This window comes from Peromyscus leucopus, chromosome 2, assembly GCF_004664715.2.
Source record: "Peromyscus leucopus breed LL Stock chromosome 2, UCI_PerLeu_2.1, whole genome shotgun sequence".
In the NCBI taxonomy this organism is placed as follows: Eukaryota; Metazoa; Chordata; class Mammalia; order Rodentia; family Cricetidae; genus Peromyscus; species Peromyscus leucopus.
The window spans coordinates 110,303,288-110,328,015 of record NC_051064.1 but is presented as its reverse complement, the minus strand read 5'-3'; the positions used below and the strand labels follow the sequence as shown (position 1 = coordinate 110,328,015).

General features: G+C 44.2%; 1 protein-coding gene across 5 annotated transcripts; it reads left to right on the top strand.

Annotated features, from left to right (window-relative positions):
- The first annotated feature begins 5 nt into the window (after window positions 1-5).
- On the top strand, window positions 6-19,566 carry Lrrc42 (leucine rich repeat containing 42). Of its 5 annotated transcripts, none has more exons than XM_028888242.2 (8): window positions 6-244; window positions 5,490-5,973; window positions 11,169-11,300; window positions 12,206-12,324; window positions 13,693-13,781; window positions 14,183-14,296; window positions 17,277-17,361; window positions 19,094-19,566. In XM_028888242.2, exons 2-8 carry the CDS (start codon window positions 5,504-5,506, stop codon window positions 19,348-19,350), a joined length of 1,266 nt encoding a protein of 421 aa, XP_028744075.1. In that variant the 5' UTR covers window positions 6-244; window positions 5,490-5,503; the 3' UTR covers window positions 19,351-19,566. The 5 variants fall into 5 exon arrangements, with proteins under 5 accessions (XP_028744075.1, XP_028744091.1, XP_037058673.1 ...); XM_037202778.1 differs by lacking the exon at window positions 6-244 and adding an exon at window positions 376-398; XM_028888250.2 differs by lacking the exon at window positions 6-244 and adding an exon at window positions 847-1,646.
- Window positions 19,567-24,728: the final 5,162 nt, after the last annotated feature.

The following is a 24,728-nucleotide window of genomic DNA, read 5'->3' as shown; positions in this document are numbered from 1 at the left end:
CCCGCCCCGCCGGTCCCGCGGTGCCGCGGCGCCAGGTCGCCCCCCCAGCCCCTCCCTCTTGGCACTCTCTGCGTGTGTGTGTGTGCGCGTGTGTGCGTGTGTGTGTGTGTGTGTGTGCGTCCCACCCTCACGGGCTTTGTGGCCTAGGTGCCGCGCCGCTTCCTGGTCAGCCGCGCTGTGGAGGAGGAAGGAGCCACCGGGGAGGTGCTGCCGCTCGCTGCTGCTGCCCCGGGCAGGGGCACAGGTAGGTGGCGGCCGCGGGCAGGGCCGCTCGCCGAGCCGCGGGCAGCGCGTGGGGGCGGGGGCGGGCCGAGGGTGAGGGGCTGGGGGAGGGGAAGGCCCTGGGGACGAGGTGGAGCCCGCGGGGAGAGGACGAGGTGGGAGGATGAAGATGTAATGTAAGGGGTGCCGGAGGTGGGCTGGAGGGTGGGGTCGGCGGTGTGTGGGGCTAGGCGGAGGGGGAGGGTGAGAATTAGGGTTTCTGGGCGGGAGAGGGAACGGGTGTAGCTTGGGGGACTTGGGGTGGGCGCTGGGGAGGGGGGAAAGAAGCGGGGTTGAGGCGTGCACCGAGCAGAGGGGCCAGGAGCGGAGTAGGGGAGGGGTGGGGCTTGGGGGCAGGGTAGGAACAAGTTGAGGCTGTGAATGGTGAAGTTGGGCGTGAAGAAGGGGGGGCTGTGAAGGTGGAAGGCGCAGAACCCGGGCCAGAGATGGAGAGACTCGGGTGCTAAGAGGAACCCCGATGGGGAGCGGAAGGGAAGAATGGTGAGGGAGAGAAGGATGGGGGCCGAAAAGGGCGCGGGGAGGCGCATGGAGGTGGGGCTGAGTCTGGAGGTCCGGGGCCGAATTTTGAGGGGCACAGAAGAGTCTGAGATGTGAGAGGGAGATGGGTAGAAGACCTGGGAGTGGTGAATGGGCAAAGTTAGGATTTGGGGGGTGGGGATTGAATTGGGGTGTTTTTTTTGTATGAAAAGCTGTCGAGTGGGTAGAACTATCAAGATGTGGGAGCGATGGGCTTGCTCTTGGCCAGGGTGTGACGTGAGTTTCTGCAGCTTGGGGGGGAAAGCAGGTAGGGAAGTGCAAGTTACAGGGGGGAAAAAAAGTAGTGGCAAATTGAATAATGGCGGTGACACGGAACAATGAAGGTGGGTTGTTAGTTGGTTAGAGATAGTTTAGAACTACTTTCTCTTCGGATGTCTATGTTAAGAAAAAGTCTTTAAAGGCCACTACGTTTTCAAAAAGAACCAAAGGTGCCTGCCGTCTTGAGATGAAGGTCATGGGTTGACGGATGTTTTCCTGGTGTGTGGATATGGCGGATTTCTGCCCTGGCAGAGAGGAGGAGGAACGCCTCATCCTTAAGACAGCCCTGGTTCTGTGTCCACCCACTCTCTGCCTCAGATGACCACTGTTTCTGTTCTCTAATGTATCCCCTGCCCTCTTAACCCCACCTTGAGCCAGTGTGTGAGTACCACAGAGATCAGATGGCCGGTGAGATTAGTTTGGAGTGTTTTAAAAACATTTTTAAGGCCGGGTGTCATATTTTTATTCTTGAGGTACAGCATCATGCAAGTGGAAAGATCTTGTGCTTTGGAGTCCTACAGCCCTGTGATTGAATCCAGGCTGTGTCACTCAGCAGTTGTGAGCCCTAAGTAAGTTACTTCATTCCTCTGAGCCTCTTCATCCATTAAGAGGCAGTACTGACCTCATAGGATCGGTGACTGCATGACATCATTTTATGTTGTACCTAACAGTGCTTGCCAGCTGGTAGGTATATAGTAAGTGAATCCGAGTTTTCAGTCACATCTGGTGTCATTAACATTGGTCATTCTTTGGCCTATTTATTGTTTTTAGGAGATTGTTAACTTGTCTACTAAGGTTGGGTGTTCTTTTTGATTTTGTTGGGGTTTTTTCCCTTCAAATTAACCACAGACTCAGCTCACAGTTTAAGCACTATTATCCTGTTGCCTTCTCTCTTCTCTCTCCCTGTTCACCTGACTGGGATAATTATTATGCTTTTGGCTTGGAAACTGGCTTCAAGGTTTAAGAAACTGTCATGTCTAGTTATCAATTATTTTATCCTGTCTCTCTTATTTAAAGAAGCTGTAGAGAATTGAACTTTTAATCTACTAAGATTATGTTTCATTTATTTGAAGAAATGATCTGCTTGTGCTACCTTTAGAGTCCCGTATGGTAATGCACTGTTGTACGTACTTGTATGCTGTTAGGTTAGGTCACAGAGCTGCTTCTGTAGTGGGCTGGAAGACCCACCAGACCGCCTGTCACTGTTAATCTGACGTGTAGCTACAGAGAGCTACACTGAACATTGTTATTCTTGCAGATAGCTATTATCTTAATTTTCCAGTTTGAATGAGCACCCTCCCCCAAGCAAGAAAAGGCTCGGTCTCTTAAGGGGTCAGTTTGTAATAGGCTACTGTGAACAATAGTGAGGGGCAAGCAATATCCAGTATAGAACCTTTACCCTTTATGGTTCTTAAAGTTGAAAGTTCATTCATTGAATCCTTAGGTCATTTTATAGTACCTCACAAATTTCAGGAAGTGCCTTATTGGGAGAATGCAGGATGCTTAAAAAAAGAATGAAAGAAAAAAGTTACCATGAATCCCTAAACTAAGGGTAGTTCTTCAAATACTATAATCGAAGAAAGCAAAGCCTTGGAGTACTGCCTGGACAAATGATGTAGATTTACTCTTAAGGAAATGCTGAATTTTTTTGTCATTTAAAAGGAGAATACAATTTGATGGCTAGTCTAAAGATACGATATAGTCATAACTGCTCCCTTTTTTTGAAGATGATTCTTAGAAGGTAAAGCTGCCAGGATTTGGGGCAGAGTAAGGGATTAGCATCCACACTCTGGCCCCAACCTACTTGTGCCCTCTGCTGGATGGAATCACACTCCTAATTTTCATGAATCCTTGTCATCCATTCGTTCCATTCTACTCCAGAGTTGGTGCAAGGTTATTGTTCGAGATGAGGATTAAAAGCAGTGCATATGTGTAGAACCTGGGTTTTTATCTTTTTCTACCTTCTTTCCTTCCTTCCTTCTTGTCAGCATTATGGTGTGTTGGTCCACTAAGATAACATTTCTTCCATAGGATTTGCCTTTCTGCTGTTACGGTTAAATCATTAGGCTAAGCATAGTGGGTTTTGCCTGTAATCCCAGCACCTGGAAAGCTGTGGTAGAAGGATTGCTGTGAGTTTGAAGCCAGCGTGGACTACGTAGTAAGTTTCAGGCCACTCTAAAGTGGTGATAATGATAAAATAAAATGTTTTCTTTCCTTTATTCACTCATTTATACCTTTTTTTTTTTTTTTTGTCTGAGTATCAAGTAATTTCTTTTTCGGACCATACCTAGTACTACTTTCTGATACTTAGATGGAGTAGTCTCTGAAGATCTACTCTTAAAGATCAAAGGATGTTTTCTTTTTCTCCTGGTTAGGATTAAAGTCTGTGAGATTGAAGGGGCCAAATACTTGCCCCTGCTGAAAGAAGTGCTTAAAAGAAATGGGAGGGGGCGTCTCTTCAGCAGCAGCAGCAGCAGCAGCAGCAGCCGCCTCTGAATGCTGGCAAGAGAAGGGTATGGAGGGTTAGAGCTGGCACTATCGCAGGACTTTTTTTAAACTGATTTTTACTTTGGTTGTTTTGTTTTTCTCCCTTGGTAGTACCAGTAGCGATACAGCCCCATCATCTGCTCTGCTTCTGCCACCTGCAGAAGGGCTGACAAGTGGGGGAGGAGCCTGCAGCTGTTGCCTGGAAGAGGAGCTGGCTCCTAGCAACAGTATCAGAGCACAAAATCTGCCCCTTTGAGGTCTCATGCAGTTCAGTCTGTTGAGTGCTTACTCAGTACTAAGCACCATGTTAGGCCTGACTAAGAGATAAACCAAGTGCCTTTCCTTCAAAGAACTCACAGTTTGGATACAAGTGAACACAGTACATAGTGCTAAGTGTTGTGTAGAAGGAAACACCGGGTGCCCTGGGAAAACAAGACAGGCATGGACTGGTACAGGGGTTGGAGAAGTTTCCCAGGAGAGTGGTGAGTGATGGTTGAGCTGAATGTTAATGATGAGCAGGAAATAGCTAGGTCTGGCAAAGCGACCAAGGGCCGTACACTAAGCCAATTCCAGTGGGTCGAGTGAGTGGCCAGTTTACCCTTTTAGTGTTGGCAGGGCCACAGAGTAGGACATAGTGGATGAGCCAGAAAGGATGAGGCTCCAGGGCTAGGCTGGGCCCTCTTTTCTACTGTACTTTATACACATAATTATTCTCGGGAGAAAACTGGATAGCAGTGATTCCCACAAACAGGATCATTGTTTGATCTCCAGAGACTCAGCATTTTTGTCATTCACTTAATTGTTTGCTGACACTTGTAAGTGGCTTCAGGGTGACGTTGTAGGCCCTGCTACAGAAGCTGAATTCACTTTAAAAGTCAATCAGAGTCTTTGAGGGATAATTTCAAAGTCCTTTGGAAATACTGACAGGCCTACATTGTATTAAAATTTACATTCTTTCCTTCTCTCTTGTAGAAATGATAATCTGATGCCTTCACTTTACTTAACATAGCAGTTTCTCATGTAATTTGAAATCTCATTTATCCAAGAAAACAAGTATTTTTTACAATTAATTCTTGGGTGCATAATGTCACCAACATGACTGAAGAAACACTAAACTGCTTTTTATTTTTTTAACTTACCTCAGAGTACTCTTAACAGAACCTGAATAGATCTGACACTCTCGAGGACTATAATTAACTTTATTTAGCCTTTTGGGGGGAGGGCAGGGTGGGGGGGTCCTTTGCTTGTAAATTCAAATTCAACATCCTGTTGCTTGTGGTTTACCTAAGGCTTATGGAACTAAACTAGTTCCATAACATTCTCCCCAGAGGCTGTAATGTGCCAGAGTCCTGTTATGGCGTCTGGATGAATTAAATGTGGTCTTTTTCTCTGTGTGCAAAACAGCAAAGACAGGCCCAGAAGCAAACCAATAGGACAGTGAGCCAAGTACAGCAAAGAGCTATGTGGAAGGTGCCAAAGTAGCAAGGGGGCTACTTACTTCTGTCTCCTTTTCCATGTGTAAACGGTTGTAATCGCAGCATTTCCACGGCTTCATAATACCCGATGGAATGGAGTGTATACTTCATTTTCTAACACTTCAGTGTTGGACATTTAGGATGCTCCTATTGCTCTGCTATCAGAAACTGTGCTGCTGTGACTTTACTTCTGAAAGAATTGTTGCTGGCATTTTTAGTAACTTCCGAGTGAATTTTAGAAATGAAAATTGAGCTTAAAATTCTGAAAGATGAGTAGATTACTGAGTCATGTTAAAAGTGCAGAAGACGCGCTTCAGGTAGAAACAGTGGGTGCCTCATAGTGACAAAGTGCTCAGCAACTGGTGAGTTTTGCTTTTACCATAAAGCTGTGGCCATAACAAGGTGAAGTTCATGTTGCAGATAACATTTTCATTGGATTTGCTTTTACAGTTGAAATCAAGGCAATGGCTTACTACCTCAACTCACAAACCCACGTGGATCCAGGGCCCATCTATGTTCGAGAAAATGGGCAGCTGCACATGGTCAATCTGGCACTGGATGGTGTTAAGAACAGCCTGCAGAAGCCGCGGCCTTTCAGACTCTTTCCCAAAGGCTTTTCTGTGGAACTGTGCATGAACAGGGAAGACACTGCACAGAAAGAGAAGACTGATCACTTCATCTTCACATACACCCGGGAGGGGAATCTACGCTACTCTGCCAAATCCCTCTTCAGCCTCGTGTTGGGCTTCATCTCCGACAATGTTGATCACATTGATTCCCTTATTGGCTTTCCTGAGCAGATTGCTGAAAAGCTATTTTCTGCTGCTGAAGCCAGACAGAAATTCACAGAGCCAGGTGCAGGGCTCAGGGCTTTACAGAAGTTCACTGAGGCCTATGGGAGTCTGGTGCTTTGCTCGCTGTGCTTAAGAAACAGGTGGGTATTCTCATTAGGATATTCGAGTACTTCAGTGGATATGTTTATCCTGTCAAGCCCCGGGCTTAGCGGGCTCATGAACTCTGCCAACAGACAGTACTTTCAATTTCAAACTTAAACATTCAAAGTACAGGCCATTTTGAGGGAGGGGGAGAATCACTGACTGTCTTTCCTCATTTCCTACAACACTTAGCCCTCCCTATTTTGAAAATGTTCCGTAAGGATTAGGTGGCTGCCACAGCTCTTTCAATAGATAAAAATACTTTGCAACCATCTTCTCTCTCTCTTTTCTTTTCCTTTTTTCTTTTCCATTTGAGATATGATCTTGCTATATTACCCAGGCTGGCATAGAACAATTGGACTTGCCTGGTGGTGGTGGTGGTGGTGGTGGTGGTGGTGGTGGTAGTGGTGGTGGTGGTGGTAGTAGTAGTAGTAGTAGTAGTAGTAGTAGTAGTAGTGACACACGCCTTTAATCCCAGCTCTCAGGAGGCAGAGGCAGGCAGATTCAAGGCCAGCCTGGTCTACAGAGAGAGTTCCGGGATAGCCAGGGCTACACAGAGAAACCCTGTCTTAGAAAACAAAATGCAACTGAGCTCAAACTGTCCTCCTCCTCAACTTTTTAAGTAAAAGTGTATACCATCATGCTCCCTTGGAGTCAACTTTTGCCATAAGAGAATACAGACAAGATAGGATCTGCCAAATACCTCTATGTATACCCTTGGGAATGTGAAGGTTAGTACTCAGAATTCTTGATCCTGTTTCAATTTTAAAGATATTCAATATTGAGTATTAGACTAAAAAGTAACATTAAAAAATGTCTGATTAAAATCTCAAATATCCTAAAGTTTAGAAATGTTCGGTAAGTTACCAGCACCCAGACCTGTCTCCTTACAAAGCAGATTTTTCTTTTGTGACTGATTTGCCTTTGGTATTGTACTTTTATGTATTTATATAAAATACTTATTTCACTATAATTTAAGAAAACTTTGAGAACATCTTCTAGTTTTTTTTTTGTTGTTTTTTTTTTTTTTTTTTTTTTTTGGTTTTTCGAGACAGGGTTTCTCTGTTTAGCTTTGCGCCTTTCCTGGAACTCGCTTTGGAGACCAGGCTGGCCTCGAACTCACAGAGATCCGCCTGCCTGTGCCTCCTGAGTGCTGGGATTAAAGGCGTGCGCCACCACCGCCCGGCTTCTTCTAGTTTTAAAAGAGTAAAAAATACCCCAGCAAACAGTTCAAGCAAGAGCACAGAGGAGTATAACATCTTTCTCATCTCCTGGTTCCTCTCCCAGAGACCAGTCACTGTCTTTATTTATTTATAAATATAACTAAAGAGACACACTGAACATTTGCATCTCTCTCTCTTTTTTGGCTTTCTAGTTTGTCAAACTGGAAATACTGGAAATATAGATGACTACATGCTTCATATACCTATGCACCTTTCTTTACAATTTGAAACTCATTTATAATCAGTATTGTTGACTTAGTTTTGTAATGCACCATCTGAATTTTTTTGTGATTAAAAGGCAGTTTGCTGTTAGTTCATTTTTTGTGTGTGTGTGGTTCTAAAGATCCAACCTAGATCTTTTTTATATGACTTAAGTGTTCTATCTGAGACACATTTCCCCAGCCTACCAATTTACCATTAAGATAAGTATGACCTATAAAATGAGGCCAAACAAAAGGTATACAGTAAAAGAGAGAAAGCCATACAAGAAAATACAAGATAAAACTCGGTGCCGGGGCGGTGGTGGCGCACGCCTTTAATCCCAGCACTCGGGAGGCACAGGCAGGCCAATCTTTGTGAGTTAGAGGCCAGCCTGGTCTACAGAGAGATCCAGGAAAGGCACAAAGCTACACAGAGAAACCCTGTCTTGAAAAACCAAAAAAAAAAAAAAAAAAGAGAGAGAGAGAGAGAGATAAAACATGAAGAAAAGCATAACTAGTCTTATTTAGTTGGCTCATGGAGTTTATGATTTCACCCCAGGTCAGGTCACATAAATTGCTCTAAAAAGACAAGGCCTAAGGGCACACAGAGCAGAACCTTGGACTTCCATGAAGCAGGCATTTCCTGAAAGCGCTGTCTGTGCTGTGGCCTTAGTTGTGGCAGGACATGGGACTGCTGCCAGTGAAAAGAAAACACTTCTCTTGCTAAGTGACAAAGCCAGTTTATTCCACATTTTATCCCCCACCCAACCCTATTCCTTCCTTCCTTGGTAGGATCTTGTACTAGCTCAAGTTGGCCTTATACTGCCAATCTCCTGCCTCAGCCTCCTGGGTGCTATCACAGGCATGGGCCACCTTGCAGTGCCTCACTTCTTCACTTTTATTCCAAGTTACTTATGTTTATTGTAGAAAATTAGAAGGGTAAAAAATAAGAATTATGTATTAATAACTCCATATTTGAGAATATGTGAGATTAAAATTAAAAATTTTATAATCCCACCAGAGCAATAACGTTCAAATGCATAGTTTTTGTTTTTTTTTTTTTCCCGAGACAGGGTTTCTCTGTGTAGCTTTGCGCCTTTCCTGGATCTCACTCTGTAGACCAGGCTGGCCTCGAACTCACAGAGATCCGCCTGCCTCTGCCTCCTGAGTGCTGGGATTAAAGGCATGCGCCACCACCGCCCGGCTCAAATGCATAGTTTTATTCACTTGAGATCATAAGCTCTACAATGGATGTTCTACTTCCTTACTTTCCCCAGTTATTTTTACAGCCTAAATGTTTCCCATGGTTTTGAAAATGCTATTTGTCCCTAATATTCTGTAGTCTGATCAGTTAGATTGTGAGAATACCACTAATTCACATTTGATGAGCTTATAAATAATGTAACAGCTCCAGTACCAAAATAATACATAGGTGTAACATTTCTGAAAATAGTTCAGCAGTATGTATTGAGAGCCCTAAAACAGCCACACGACTTGTTCACCCCATGGTTCACCTTCTTTATTTGTTTGCTTTGGTTTTTTGAGACAAGGTCTCACTGTGAAGCTGTGCTTGCACCTCAGTGAAAATCTAGTTGGCCTCAAACTCATGACTAATCCTCCTCCTCCTCCTCTGACTGAGAGTACAGGCATGTATCACCATTCTGGGCCCATAACTCTACTTATAAGACTATCTCGGCAGGTATGATGACCACCCTGTAAAGTAGCATCTATCCTACAAAGGAAGTCTGGGCTCCGAGAAGGTGGTTATTACAAATGAAAGCCGGTGTCTTTACAGCTGGGCTCCAGCTACACAAAACTCTACGCCCCCATATTTTAATCCTAATGGTCACAGAGAGCAAGTATATTTTCCTTAAAATATCGTCCCATGTTAATCAAATAATAATAATCACTATTTAAAAGGTGGTCCGTAGGATGCCATATACTTCTTAAATGTTTGTTTTTCTTAATAATTCTGGAAAGAATGGGAAGATGCAGTTTTATAGCTGAAAAAATTGAACTCAGAAGGGTTAAGTGATGGAGCAAGCAATTAAAGTTGTTGGAACACAAACTGGGGCCAGCAGGATGCCTCACTGGGTAAAGAAAGGCACCTACCTCCCAGTGCAAGCCTGACAGTCGGAGTTTGACTCCTGCAGCCCACATAAACATGGAAGAGCCAACTCCTCTCCATTTCTCACCACCCCCATCTCTGTATCTCTCTCTCTCTGCCTCTCTGCCCACAGTACAGTAAAAGGAATTCACACTCGGGTCTCTGACGTGTGTGTGCTGTGTTGTTTCTCTGCTGTTTGGGCCTTCGAAGGTCGTTTGAAGTACTAGCGACAAACAAGAATCTGGAGCCTAGATTATGTCCTAGACTAGCATTTAGCACTCTGTGCCTAGAATGTTGGTCCTTAGCCTTGAGTTCCGTAATGTTTCTTAATCACATTACACAGTATCATGTTCTTCACCCTTATTTCAGAATTACTAAAAATCTTTTGGTAATTGATGTAAGGATGTGTATTTTCCTTTCTCTAATTGCCAGTAATCCCCTAAATTCCCATTAACACACTTCAGTACTGTGATTGGAAGGTAGAAAACAGCTCTATTTACAGTGCAGCCACAGCAGTCTGAGTAAGTAACGCTTGCTTGTGTCCCAGGGTGAGCTGTCTCCGGGCAGATGAAATTTTCAATTTAAAGAGGGTCTCGGTACCTCAGAGCATCTACTTAGTAGGTCAGTTTGAGTACCAGTAACTTCAGTTGGCTGTAGGAAGGAAAGTTTGACCCACTCTTCCTTCTGAGGAGCCATCCCGTTTTTGGCAGTGAAGATCCTGCTGAGTAAGAGCTGTACTCTCACTAACCTAGCACACTCTGCTGTAGAAACTTCAGACCTCCGAGAGGAAAGTAGATGGGAAGTAGATGCTCTTGCCACTGTCAAGCTTCCCTGGTGCCTTAGGAACCCCTTCTCTGCTGTGCCTGTCACAGCGAATCCCCACTTGCATTTTTTCTCCACTGACCTCATTAGAAATCGATGAAGAACTAAAAGGCAGGGCAGAGCCCAGCCACGATATGGAATGCCATTTTGATCTTTCCTCTCCAGAGGCCTCCCTGATGCTTCCTGATTGATAAATGCTTGGCAAGGTGCTCCAGTGTCATGAAGTCACTCATGTTCATAGTTTATCTTAGTAAGCATCTAAATGAGAGTCATGCTGCCTCATGCTTTCGGGGTAGGTAGGGTAACAGAGTTCCAGTGGTGTGGACAGGTGCTCAAGCTTGAGTTTCAGTAGGAAGATAAAATATGATCTGCTAGATAGCTTTTGGAATATTTTTGAGTCTATGCAGATTAAAACTAGCGCTCATGCCTATAATTGAGGCAGGAGACTTGGGAGTTCAAGGCCAGCCTAGATTATAGAGTGAGACCCTTCCTCAAAAGAAGGAGTGAGCAGTTGAAATTTGTAGTATACTCAAGAGTTTGGAAATTCCCAGGTGAAATCCCAGCACTACCACTAAGGTCTGACTAATTACAAACTATGTTTTTTCGTGTGGCTTGCCTTTGCTCATATACTTCTGTTTATTCAGAATGTTTATTTCACCATCATGTACAAAGTCTTTTGAGGTCTTTATTAATTTAGCCCATCCCATGTGATGCAGTCGTCGGTGATGTGAGCTTACTGCATGGTACTCTGGAATGATGGCATGTTGACTGTGACACAGGGTCAAAAATGGAAAGTTCTAGAAGATAAAGACAAGCTATTGATTGCTCTCCACACTGCACAGGTATTTGGTGATTGCAGAAAAACTTGAAGAGATTAAGTCTTTCCGGGAGCTGACCCGCCTGGATCTTTCATGTTGCAAGCTTGGAGATGAGCATGAACTTCTGGAACATCTCACCAATGAGGCCCTGTCTAGGTACCAGGCTGCTGTCACTTTAAATGATTGTTTTATTTTTAAAAGGATGATCCAATGGTATTATCTTAGGGAATGCCACTTAGTTTCCTGTGTTTATTTACTAATTGTTTTTCTAAAATATTTTCAACCTCTGTTTACTTGGTATAACAATATAGATTGGATAATGCTTCGGAAAGATAATTGATTGGTTCTTTTTTCTAAATAACCTTTATTTAACCTGTAGTAATTGAAACCATCAGGCTTGAAAAATGTCCCTTATTTGTCCATTCCTAGTTTATTATAGCAAGAGATAAAAAATTGAGGCTGGAAACCTGGCTCAGTGGGTAAAGTCACGTGTCACCAAGCCTGATGACCTGAGTTCAATCCCTAGAATCCACGTGGTAGAGAGAGAACCAACTCCCACAGTTGTCCTCTGACCCCCACACTCTTACCATGGCATATGCATCCCTCCCACTGTCCACACACAAAAAATAAATATATGTAACAAAAATTTGGGGCTCGAAAGATGGCTCAGTGGTTAAGTGCACTTGCTCTTAGAGAGGACCTGGGTTCAATTCCCAGCACCCACATAGTGGTTCACAACCATCTATAACTCCAGTTCCAGGGGATTCTTTGCCCTCTTCTAGCTTCCCAGGGTATCAGGTACACACATGGTGCACAGACATGTATGGAGGCAAAACACTGAACACATAAAATTATTTTTAAAAATTTACGAAAGTTCAAGAACAGCAGCAGCAAGAAAGGACAGTTGAAATCATAACAGCTTATATAACAGCTTAGTAGGACTCGGGTGGACTTTTATAGTATTTCGAGATGGTGATATTTTCTGTTTTTAAGTGAAATGTTTCAAAGCATGTTCTCAAACAGTATTTAAGTGATACTCTCTATGGACTTTGTTTCTCTAGTGTAACTCAGCTCCACTTGAAGGATAATTGCTTATCTGATGCCGGCATTCGGAAAATGACAGCACCAGTAAGAGTGATGAAAAGAGGCCTTGAGAATCTAACGCTCTTAGACTTGTCTTGTAAGTTATGGGGTAGTAATGTCTGGAGAATAATGGCCTTAGGGTCATCACCCCTCATTTGAGAGGATACAAGGCAAGCTGACCTTCTAGGAGCCATAGCAGTCTAGTACAGGACTGAAGCCAGCAGCTCATGACTCCTGGCCTAGTGCCCTTAGCATCTCATCACACTTCCTGCAGTGAGAAAAAGGCTTTCCAGATTTCCCAGGCCACTTAGTGTTTAGCCAACTGGGCCCTTCTGTCACGTTAAGAGCATACATACATAAGGACATTTGCTGTACTTTGAGTCTCTGGTCCATGGTGTCTGTCATTTAGGTTCTTTTCATCAGTATTTATCAAGAAGTTGAATAAGTCCACTCTTGTGGTTATTTAAGATTAACCAGATCCTCTGGGCAGTGGTGGCACACACCTTTAATCCCACCACTTGGGAGGCAGAGGCAGGTGGATCCCTTTGAGTTCAAGGCCAGCCTGGACTACAGAGTAAGTTCCAGGATGGCCAAGGTGGTTACACAGAGAAACTCAGTATCCAAGAAAAAGAAAGAAAGGAAAAGAAAAAAGATTAACCAGTTCCATTGACTCCAGTGTTAGGAAGTCAGCAGTTTGAGAGTCCAGTAACACTGTCTGTGGCAAGGTAGGTTGGTTCCCAGTGAGTAGAAACTGCAGAGGTGAGGGCAGAGAACAGTCTTGTACCCTTGGGCAAGTTATTTGACTTCTCTGAGCCTTAGTTTTGGCCTCTGGACAGTAACGTTATTGAATCCCCAGGCGTACCTCCCCAGGGAAGTTACCTATTCAGTAAATACATTTTGAGCATCTGCTGTATAGCTGGCACTGTGTGTGTAGCATTCCTAAAGGAAATGGCTAAAGCAGCATTCTCTGATGTGAGAAGGTAATCGATAAGAAAAGCTAGAGAAACACGAGAGAGTTAGAAGAATAGTAGTCCCTTTGTTTGTAAGTGTTTTAGAAGTCTTTTCAAACTAAACACATGCCTTTACTTCAGAGGTAAAATGGTGATGAGCAGAACATAGGAACCATTTCATTAGTTTCATGCAGCTCCAAATGGAGTTATTTGGGATAACTGCTTGATCTCATATATATATATATATATATATATATATATATATATATATATATGATCATCCAAGTCCCCCTGCTCATCCAAGTCCTAGGCAGTTGGAGCTGTGAAGGATCTAGTTTGGCTGCTTCATGTTGTAAGCAGAGAAAAGAAAACCCTTATATTGAATTTGCTCTGCAAAATTCACACAATTCTGTACTTTATAACCTATTGCTATCTGGGTGTTTTTTTTTTCTGAGTTTACTATGGGGGTTTTACCAGCAGTTATGACAGAGTGCTACCTTATTTTTGATATCTAGGTAACCCTGAGATCACAGATGCTGGCATTGGATACCTATTTTCTTTTAGAAAATTAAACTGCTTAGATATCTCTGGAACAGGGCTAAAGGTAAGGCTTTTGGTTTCTTTCATTTTATAGATTATGATTTGATATTTTGCTTCTATTAATTGGTGTTTAGGAAGAGCTAGTATTTATGATGGTCTTGTTTTGTTTTTGTTTTGCTTTTTTGAGATACAGTGTTATTATGTACCCTTTCCTAGGCTTGAATTTCCCATGTATCCCAGGCTGGCCTCAAACTCATGGCAATCCTTAGCTTATTGAATACTGGGATCACAGGCATATGTCACCATGCTCAGCTGGTTTGGAAATCATGATCCTCCTGCCTCAGTCTCCCTAGTATTGGAATTACAAGTGTGTACCACCACACCTAATTTATGGTGGTCTTTGCTACTAAAAGCAAGTAAGAATTGGAAAATGTATTCATGTCTCTGGTGTTTCTCCCTCACTAGGATATCAAAGCCGTCAAGGACAAGCTCCAGACACACATAGGCCTTGTTCACTCCAAAGTGCCTTTGAAGGAATTTGATCATAGTAACTGCAAAACAGAGGGCTGGGCTGACCAGGTACTCCAGGCTTTTCACTACAGCGTCCCATTTGTACTCTAGGTACCTACAAATCAAATATGCACTAATCCTTTCGGTACTTCTTGGGCTCAGTTGTAGTCTTCACCTCGGTCAGCAGTGGTGACAGACTATTATTGACTCATCTACTTCAGGAGTTAGTACTGGATGTCAGATCTTCATACTTCCTTGCTATGGTTGGTAGATGGGCGTCATGCCTCAAATGCTATCTTATTCTATAAGTGACTTAGGAAATAAGTAAATTATGGCTTGCTATGTAAAAAAATTAAAAAAAGAGGAAGAAAATCTGATCTGACTGCTCTCTTAACAGCTGTACTCCAGAGAGAATTAACTGGTGTCACACTGTATCCAGTTCAAATCTGACTCTTCCCTTTCTTTTGGGCTTATTTCTTTTTCCTTTTCCATAGCCTTAGTGAGCAGCCTCTTGATCTTTCTTTCTTGACGCTTGCTGGTGAAAGAACTGGACTTTGACTCTCTTGACTTCTTATTGCCTTTCTCCAGATTGGTAAAGTACAGCCTTGAATAGAAAGTCAGAAGGTACCAGGTAGATAGCAGCTCACCTGTGTGGGACACTGTTCCCCTTTAGACACTTAACTGTTGTCTCCTGGTGGAAGCATGGTGACTTTGTCCTGAGTCCCTCCCTGGCTCTGAGCAGAAGGCATGATGGTGAACCTGCCCAGCTGCCTGAGTATATCATCACCCCTGTAGATAAGAAGGGAGACCTGTGTCAGGGGTTTTAGACTGGGCATGTTGCAGTAACTGCCAGAGTGGAACCCAGGTTGTACCCTAACACCCATAAACCTTGGACACATGTCTCTTGCCAAGACCTCCTGTAGGTTGGTAGCCAGTATCATGGGAAAGAGCATAGGTTGTGGAGTCAGAGACTGGAGAGTTCTGCCTCATAGATCCAACAGACCCATAAACTCAAAACACTAGGATTTCTCTGTGGGTTTGGTAAAGGTCAGGTAAAACACCTAACACCGTGACCTCAGAGGAAGGTGATTGTGCCAGCATAGCTTCCTGCCGTCACCTGGGACCTCCAGGGCTTCAGAGGATGCTTTCCTGGCTCCTCCTAAATCCTGTGCAGGAGCTCCAGCCTGACCCACCCCTGAAGAGGGAGGCTGTCTAACAGGAGCCCACTGTCTTTTGTCTGCAAATTCCTTTACTTCTCCAACCACATTCTGCTTCCCTCCTTTCTAGAGGAGACAGCTATGCCAGTGTATTTCAGTGGGGAGCCCTTGCTTGTCTGTTTTTCCTTTCAGTCCTGTTCCTGACGGCCTTCAGCTTCCTGTGTCAGTTACTATGTTCCCCTCGCTCCCTCACCACATCCTCATGTCACCCTCTGCTGGTGGTTTCTTTCTGTGTGTCAGCCATCCCTATTCTAGTGAGTTCCGCAGCCCAGTGCGGCTGTGTTCTGTCTGTCCTCAGCTCTCGGACTCTTGCTGCCTCCCTTGCAGTCTGCTTTTAGCCTCCTCTTCTGTACGTTAAGTGTCTCTGGAGCTGCCAAGTCACCAGTGTTCACCTTCTGTGGCTTTCAGTGACTTAATATAAACATCATGCCTTAGGGTTTTTCTCTCTTCGCTGATTCCTCCTTTCTTTTCTCTTTTACACATCTGCTCCTCTGGTGATCTTAGGTTTCTCAGTGTCCTGAAAGGATGACTCACATCTATCAGAAACCATATGTATTCCCAAATATTATCTACAAGTTTCTTCCTGCACCTTGCAGTCAGTTTATCCAAACTTGCTTTCTTTTTCTGTATTCACAGCTAGCCCTTCTATTTCTGTTAAGAAGGATTGTGTCTTTATTTCCTACTAAATCACCAAATTGATTGGCTTTCCCTTAGATCAGTACCCATTTTCTATAACCGGGAAATATCACTGAAGGGTCCGTAACTAATATGTTTCAAGTGCTTTCTGCATGATGGACAGTGGTAGACCCTTCGTGTAATCCTTATAACAGTCCTGTGGTGTGCATGCCATTACTAAGCTCTGTGTAACAGGTCAAGACTCAGAAATGAAATCTAAAGCTAAGGGCCCCCCTGGCTAGTAAATGTGTTCTTACGGTTTGTGATTTTCTTTGTGTCTGGAGTCACACTGTGTATCCCAGGCTGGGCTCAAATTCACAATTCTGGAACAGGTGTGCTCTACCGTGCTAGGTCTGTATTCTTAATACTTGAGCTGCTCTGTATCCCGCAAGTGTTTGTCTTCATTTGTGGTCATTATGATTGTTACATTCCATTAGTAAGAAATATTAAATGCAAAATCCTTGTTACTCAAGATTTGTTGAAATGATCATTTACTTTTCATTCTGTCATGTATAGTTTATATTCAGTCAAATTTCTAAAGAATTAGCAGTAGCTAATAAATAAAATTACGTTTGTAACAGTTAAGAATAGAAATTGAAGTACTGTGAGAATATAGAAATGTGGGCATTCTCCATACATAGGAGAGATGAGTTATTACAGACTTGTAATAATAAGGGCATGAGGGGGTTGGGGATTTAGCTCAGTGGTAGAGTGCTTGCTGAGGCCCTGGGTTTGGTCCTCAGCCCTGAAATAAAAATTAAAAAAAAAAAAAAAATACGGGCATAAGAAGGGTCTGAGGGTATGTGAAAGTATTATAACCAAGATTTTAGATTTTAGTGTTTAGTTTAAAGATGTGCAGTTCAAGCAGTTGAATCCTACCTTAGAACAAGAATGAAACTGGGAAAGAGTGGGCTCAGCAGAGTGACCCGAATCACACAGATACATAGATCCATCATATTTGTGTGTCCAGTCTGACTCGATTCTTATAAACAAAATTTATCAATGGGTTTGTGTTTCAGGAAAGGGAGCAAAGACTAGCTCAAAGGTATAGTGCTTGCCTCCCTGGGACAAAACAGAGGGGAGAAAAAAGGGAAGAGACCAAGGGGGGAAGGAGAAAAGTGTTTGTTTGGGTTCAAATCTTTCCAAATTCCTTTTAGATCGTTCTGCAGTGGGAGCGAGTGAGCGTGGAAGCTGTGCGACAGCGGAAAGATGCAGAGCCTCGGAAGGCCGCTCAGTACTTCTGTGAGAAGTTCTTTGTTTAAAACCCTCAGCCTGTCTGCTCTCTGTGGGAAATTTCATTGTAATAGTGTTGTCTTTTTATGACCACTAAGACAAATCATTCCCTTAATGTCGCTTGCAGTGTAAGCACTACCTTGGGAAGGTTGCTTTTATTATTTGTCTCTGTCTCATCTCAAAGAAGACTTGTATGGCACAAAAGAAAACAGATTAAGTGTCACCAACAGGTGGAAGCAGGACTAGGGATGCAGTTCAGTGGACAAGGGTTGCCTGGCATGGGCAAGGCTGGATTCAATCTCAAACACGAGAGAAAAAAGAAGTGAGACCCAGGTACCTTCAGCAGATGGGTGGATAAACAGTTTGCAGGATTTATAGACAAGAGAGTATGATTCAGTCTTAAAAAGTAAGGACATTTTGGGCTAGAGAGATGGCCCAGTGATTAAGAGTGTGTACTGCTCTCACAGAGCACCTGAATTAGGTTCTCAGCAGCCACGTCAGGTGACTCATAACTGCCTGAAACTCCAGCTCTGGGGGACCCAACATATCTGGTCTCCCCAGACACTTGCTTTCATGTGTACATACTAATCACATACATACAGTTAGAAATGATCTAAGTTTTTTATTTTTTTAAGGTTAGGACACTTTGACACATTAGCCTTGAAGACATGTTACATGAGATAGATAAGGCAGCCGTGAAAGGACAAATACTGTATTATGACTGTTCCTTTGTGAGCTTCCCAGAGCACCAGGTTCATCGAGGTAGGGAGGGAGGGAATTACTGTTTAATAGTTACAGACTTTTAATGTACAAGATAGAGTTCTGTGGACTGGAGAGATGATTCATGGGTGAAAGTACTCGCCATGCAAACCCAGCAGCCCGAGAGTGATCTCAGATCTCATGATGGAAGGGGGTACTCACTTGCAAGAGTTGTCCTCTGACCTCTGTACGTGTACTGTGGCACATGTGTGTGCACACTCAGGTCATACCCACACACACAGTAATGGAGGTAAGAGTGTTCTGGAGGGCAAGGGTTGTAGCTGCTGGTAGAATGCTTGCCTAGCATGCTTAAGACCCTGAGTCCATCCAGCTCTGAAAAAGAAAAGTTCTGAATTCGGTTGTGCTTACTTTGTCTTTTTAAACAAGAATTGATAAACTGAAGGAAACCATAGAGATGACAAAATAATCCTAGGACAGCCAGGCATTGTGGCGCACACCTTTAATCCCAGCACTCAAGGGCCAGAGGCAGGTGGATCTCTGTGAGTTTGAGGCCAGCCTGGTCTACAGAGTGAGTTTCAGGACAGCCAGGGCTACACAGAGAACCCCTGTCTTGCTGTCTTGAAAAACCAAAAAAAAAAAAAAAAAAAAGACTCCTGGGACATACCAGACACTACAGGACAGAGCGTGTGCCTCGGAGGGCGCGGTCAGGTCTAGGTTTGAAAGGACAAAGAAAGCCTACAACTTGTGAACGTTAAGGGTATGCCTGACACTGACACATTTATTTCTGTCATTCTGTGTTTTCTATTCAGAGTAAGTTGAGAAAATTGATTCTTGGGGTGTTAGTTAGACCCACTTAAAACCTAGTAAGCACCTGCCTCTCCCTCTGCCGTGGAGGGCATCCACCACCCTTGCTGCCGGGTACTCAGCCCAGACCACCCTAGGTCCTTGTCTTAGTCAGACTTGGGCAGGCCCTGGCCCACCAGCACAGAAAACTCACACTAGCCCCTTGATATTCTTACAGATCAGAAACGAGCTCTCTCGGAAGCCTCAAGGAAATGTCCCCTGGCAGACACCCACATGAACTCTTCTGGAAAACTCCAGTTCTATAGAGAGAAGGCTCCGGACTGCCATGGGCCGCTGTTGAGCCAAGAATCAAAGAAGAGCAAGAAGAGAGCTTTCGAGGAGTCGGAGCAGGAGCAGAGCGCGCCGCCACAGTCGGCCAAGCAGAAGTGTGTGTGTCTGGCCGTGGAAGACTGGGACTTGCTGAACTCGTACTGACGGACACAGTCAGCCTTCCGCTCATCTCAGCACATGAGGGCAGAGACTGCTGGTGGTTTTCTTCTGGTTTGGATTTGCTTATGGCATTAGCATAGCAAGCAGATATTTCTACTTTTGTGGTGGGGGAGGGGGCTGCTATGGACGTCTGTAATAATTTCTAATGTATATTTTCAATACATAGTAATTTTTTCAAATAAACTCTTTTGCTCTCGTTGAGATCTGCTTGTGGATTGCAGGTTGGAACCACAGGAAGTAGCACCCTGTGAACTAACAGGTTTGGCACGATTTGTTCCTGCTATAGTTTGGCACAGCTTACAGAACACAGATGTGACTGAAGCTGCGCTGATTGAATGCTGCCCTGGGCCATGCCCCAGCCTCATAGCCAGTGTAGATGAAACTAGCTGAAATGCAGAGCCAACAACATTCAACCTCAAGTTAAGGGCCATGTTTAATGCCATGGAGCTTACAAGTGGAAGTTGGAGCTTACACTCCTTTCTAGTAGGCTGCCAAGCCCATTCTGTGACGTTGCCTCTCAACAGCAGTTAGCATTTATTGAAATCCCAGCCATTGAGGGTATTTATTCATTAAGACCCGAGTGACTTACAACAGCCTTGGAAGTAACAGGGCAGAAGCTTTTCCATCTTAAGACTTAGTGGGAAAGGCCCAGTGATAAATATTGTAGGTTTTTCAGGCCACAAGAATTTTGTTACAGATATCCAGCTATACACAGTAAATAAATATGGCTGCCTGCCAATGCATTTTATTTATTTTTTTTTAACGAAGACAGGTGGCTGGCAAATAACCAGAGTTTGGGTGTCTGCCACCACACCTAGGGGTGCTTGTTGAAAAGCAGGTACCCTTGTGAGGACTGCAGTTGAGGCAGCTTAGCAAGCATGAACTTGCTGGAGGTGGTATCACATTCCTTTAATCCCAGCACTTGGGAAACAGGCAGGTGAATCTCGAGTTCAAGGCCAGCCTGGTTTACATAGTTCCAGTATGACCAAGGCTGCACAGAAGAACCTTGTCCCCCCCCAAAAAAAAAGTCAACTTGAGCAGGTCTGGTATAGGCTTAAGAGTCAGAATTTCTAGTTGAGTACAGCATATACTTATCACCAAAATTTGGAGGTGGAGGCAAGAAGATTAGGAATTCAAGGCTAGCCTGGGCTACATTAAAGGAAAGATTCCGCATTTCTAGCAAGCACCTAGATGATGCCGGTACCCCTCGTTTGCAGACCATACTGAGTATCAAGGCTCTAACCCTAGCTGTATGAACACTGGACATTAGATAGCAAAGACTTCATTCCAGAAGCTTCAGTGCAGAATGCTTCCATTTTCGGGTGTTAATGACATGTTAAAATGGTGATGAAGGGCTGGAGAGATGGCTCAGCACTTAAGATCAGTGGCTGCTCTTCAGAGAACCTGAGTTCAATTCCCAGCACCCACATGGCAGCTCACAACTGTAACTTCAGTTCCAGGGGGTCTGAAACCCTCACAACAACGCACATTAAAAAATAAATAAATGGCAATGAAAAATACTCTGAACGGAGGTGGTGTACATGCCTGTAATCTCAGCACTTAGCAAGATGAGTCAGATAATCAGGAAGAGTTCAAGGTCTTCTGTTTATTTTGAGACAGGATTTCTCTGTAGCCTTAGCTGTCCTGGGACTCTCAGAAATCCACCTGCCTCTGCCTCCTGAGTGCTAGAATTAGATGTGTGGGCCACCATCACCCACTCATCTTCAAGGTCATTTTCAACTAGTGAGTTCCAGGCCTGCCTGGGCTATAAGAGACCTTATCTCAAAAAGCACGGGGAAAAAAAAAGTGCCTGGTTTTACGTTTCTAATTGTAGCTACCAGAAAAATTTAGGTGACATACATGCCTTGCATTTGGATTACATTTTATTTCTGTCTCTACAACAGTTCTCGACTTTTCTAATGCTGTGACCCTTTAACACAGTTTCTCATGTTGTTGACCCCAACCATAAAATTATTTCATTGCTACTTTATAACTATTTTGCTACTGCTATAAATCATAATGTAAATATCTGACATGCAACCCCCAAAGGGCTCACAACCCATATGTTAAGAACCACTTCTCTAGACATACCCACCTTTAAAAGAGGCGTGAATGGCAAGACTTATAAGCAACTAAGGAAGGGAGAACATACCAAGAAATCAAAAACGTTGATTTGACATTTGGAAACTCTGGAGGTTAACCAAACTATTAAAGGTAGGTCTGGGGTTTTATTCACTATTCTGAGCTATGCAAGGTGAAGACCATGGATGACCACCAACCAAGGCTCACAGCAAAAGCTCGGACTCCTAAAATGTGTAACAAGGCAAACAGTGCATGTTACAGCTTGGAGGTTTTTTGTCGTCTCAGTGTTTTGAGACACTATGTCTCAGTATGTAGTCCAGCCTGGGATTATAGGTGGGCACCACCACACTAAGCTTAGGATCTTAAATGTACCCCAAAGTTCAAGTGTTAAAGGCTTATTCCCTGACACCATAGTGTTCACAGGCAGGCTTTGGGGGTGACTGGATCATGAGGGTATTAATCTCATCGGTGGACTAACCCATTTGTGGGTACCTGACCGGGTTGAGGTTGTAATCTGACAGAAAAGCCAATGCTCTTCACTCACTCTATAGCAGTTGAGCCCCGCAATTTTCATCTCACATGTGAGGCAGCCACCAGAGATTGCTCAGACACGGACTTAAGCCAATAGAAAGTCTTTATTAGACAGCTGAGGACTAACTACACTGTGTGTTCAGGATCCCAGTTGTAGCCCCAAGGCTTTCTCAGGGTGAGCTCTTAAGCACAAAAACCATGTCCTCTGTTGACAGACTTCAGTTAACAAGAACAGTTAGCCAGAAGCAGAACTGCGGAAGCCAAAAAGCAAGGTTAGTACATTCAGAGACTTTTCCAGAACTGTGGGCTGTGGTGGATTAGGTCTTTGTTTTAGTTTTGGCAGGTGGTGCTGTCTATGTGCTGAGTTTTACAGCCTGAATGGTATTTCTATCATGGAGTCAGTTGTGCTAAGGTCCAGGGGCTTACACATATTTTGTATGTATAACATACTCTTCTGTTACACACTCTTGCCTTGGTATCCTGCCTCACCACAGGCCTCAAAGCTGTCAAGCATCGATGGACTAAGACTTCTCAACAATGAGTCATAAGTCCTCCTTGGGGGAAGAAAGTGTGTGTGTGTGTGTGTGTGTGTGTGTGTAGGCACACATGGAGGTGAGGGGACAACTTTGTGAAGTCAGTTTTCTGTTTTGTGGATTCTGGGAATCAAACTCAGGTCAACAATGCTTACACCCAAAGTGTCTCACCCAATGAGCTGTTTGGCTAACCCCCTTGATGTTTTGATTTTAAGATAGTATCTACTGTGTAGTCCATGCTTGCCTAGAACACAGTCTGCATGTAGTCAGGACTGAATTCAAACGACCCTGTTGTTTTTCATTGAAGTCAGTAGCTGTCCCTTAAGCCACTGCTGCCCTAACCGGAAGGTGCAGCTCCCAGTATCGGCTCTGTCAGGGCCACTAAGGGACCTTCACTCACAGCTCTATCCCTCTGTAGAACTCGGGAGTCCAAGGCTGAGGTGAAATCTCACTTGTTCAGAGAGGCTGAATAGCAAAAGTAACCTTTTCTCCTAGCTCAAGGCTCCCCAAAGCAGCCGCATCCTTCTGCTCAGCCCCTGCTTAAGAACCCTAGCTACACGTGGTTCCTCCCTACCACTTCCTGTCAGCCGGTTGCTGACTCGGCCTCCTGACCCCAGTTAATTTTATTTAAACAAATATAACATGTCTTAAAGCGATATTCCACAACACAGCCCTCTTGTCGCCGCCTCCCAAATGCAGGGATCCCAAGCATGCGTCACCATGCCCACTCTTAGCCTTTCTTCTTTGAGTTGGTTTATCACAGGCATTTGGCATGTTGAGAGCTGATGCAGAAAATTGGTACTGAGAAATGGAGTTTCCAGCTGGAGATGTGGCTCAGTTGGCAGGATGCTTAACTAGCATATGTGAAAGTCTGGGTTCAGGCCCAGCAAAGGTAAACAAGGACTGGATGGTGGTGAGTGCCTGTAATTCAAGTACTCGGGAGGTAGATGCAGGAAGATCAGAAGCTTAAAGTCATCCTCAACTATGTAGTGAGTTCAACTTCAAGGCCAGCTTGGGCTCCATGACGCTTTGCTGAGAGGGAGAGAGAAAGGGGAGAGAGGGAGGGAGGGAGAGCAGGGGGGTAGTTTATTATAAAGGCGAGGTCTTTCCTCCCGGGCCACCGTGAGACTTTGCTTTGCTCCACCACAGAACATTTGAGCCAAGCCACTGAAACAGAGAGCCAAGTACATCTTCTTTGGGTTGTTTATACCAGATGCTGTGCAGCAAAGACACAGAGCTGACCTGCACAGTGTACTTTGGGGTTTTGTGCCCATAAAATTGAGTTTTGAAACGTCATTTGTGGGGCTGGGGAGACTGCTCAGTGGCTAAAACCGTGCTGCTCTCACAGAGGACTGGAGTTTGGTTCCTGGCACCTACACGGGGCAGTTCATGCCTGCCTGTAACTCCAGTTCCAGAGGAATACGGTGCTGCTGGCCTCAGCACCTGCGCGCGCGCGCATTTTAAAATAAATATTTAAAAGTTGTTTTTAAAATGTCCTTTAGGCAAACAGTAGCATACCTTACCAAATTCTTACTACCAATAAATAACTTCGATCATCAAACACAGCATATATAATCCTGCAAACCCAAACCTAGTTTGATCACCCCACCCAAAATACACACCAACACTGCCACACCATCATTGCCTGTGGTCAGCACCGATCAAAGTGACTGCTGGATTGTCTCCCTGATGTCTCACCTGTGTGCTTCCTGTGGAAGGCAGGTCTTACATATTTACCCTTCAGAATGACCCCGAGAACTACTCCGAAGCACAGTGCTCTTTTAAACCTAAAGGTTCCTTTTTGTTGTTGTTTGTTGTTTTGTTTTCCGAGACAGGGTTTCTCTATGTAGCTCTGGCTGTCCTGGAACTTGCTTTGTAAACCAGGCTGGCCTCAAACTCAGAATCCACCTGCCTCTGCCTCCTGAGTTCTGGGATTAAAGATGTGGCCACAGCACCTGGTTAAGAGTTCCTTGTTGCCAGGTGGTGGTGGCGGTGGCGCACATCTTTAATCCCAGTACTCGGGAGGCAGAGGCAGGTGGATCTCTGTGAGTTCCAGGACAGTCAGGGCTACACAGAGAAACCCTGTCTCAGGGAAAAAAAAAAAAATTCCTTTTAAAACATCTTTTCTTCCAATATAAACTGGAGGACTCCCCTCCCCACTTTAATCCCCAACTAATGAGTTTTGGTTTACATAAGGGGGTTTATTTCACTATTTTT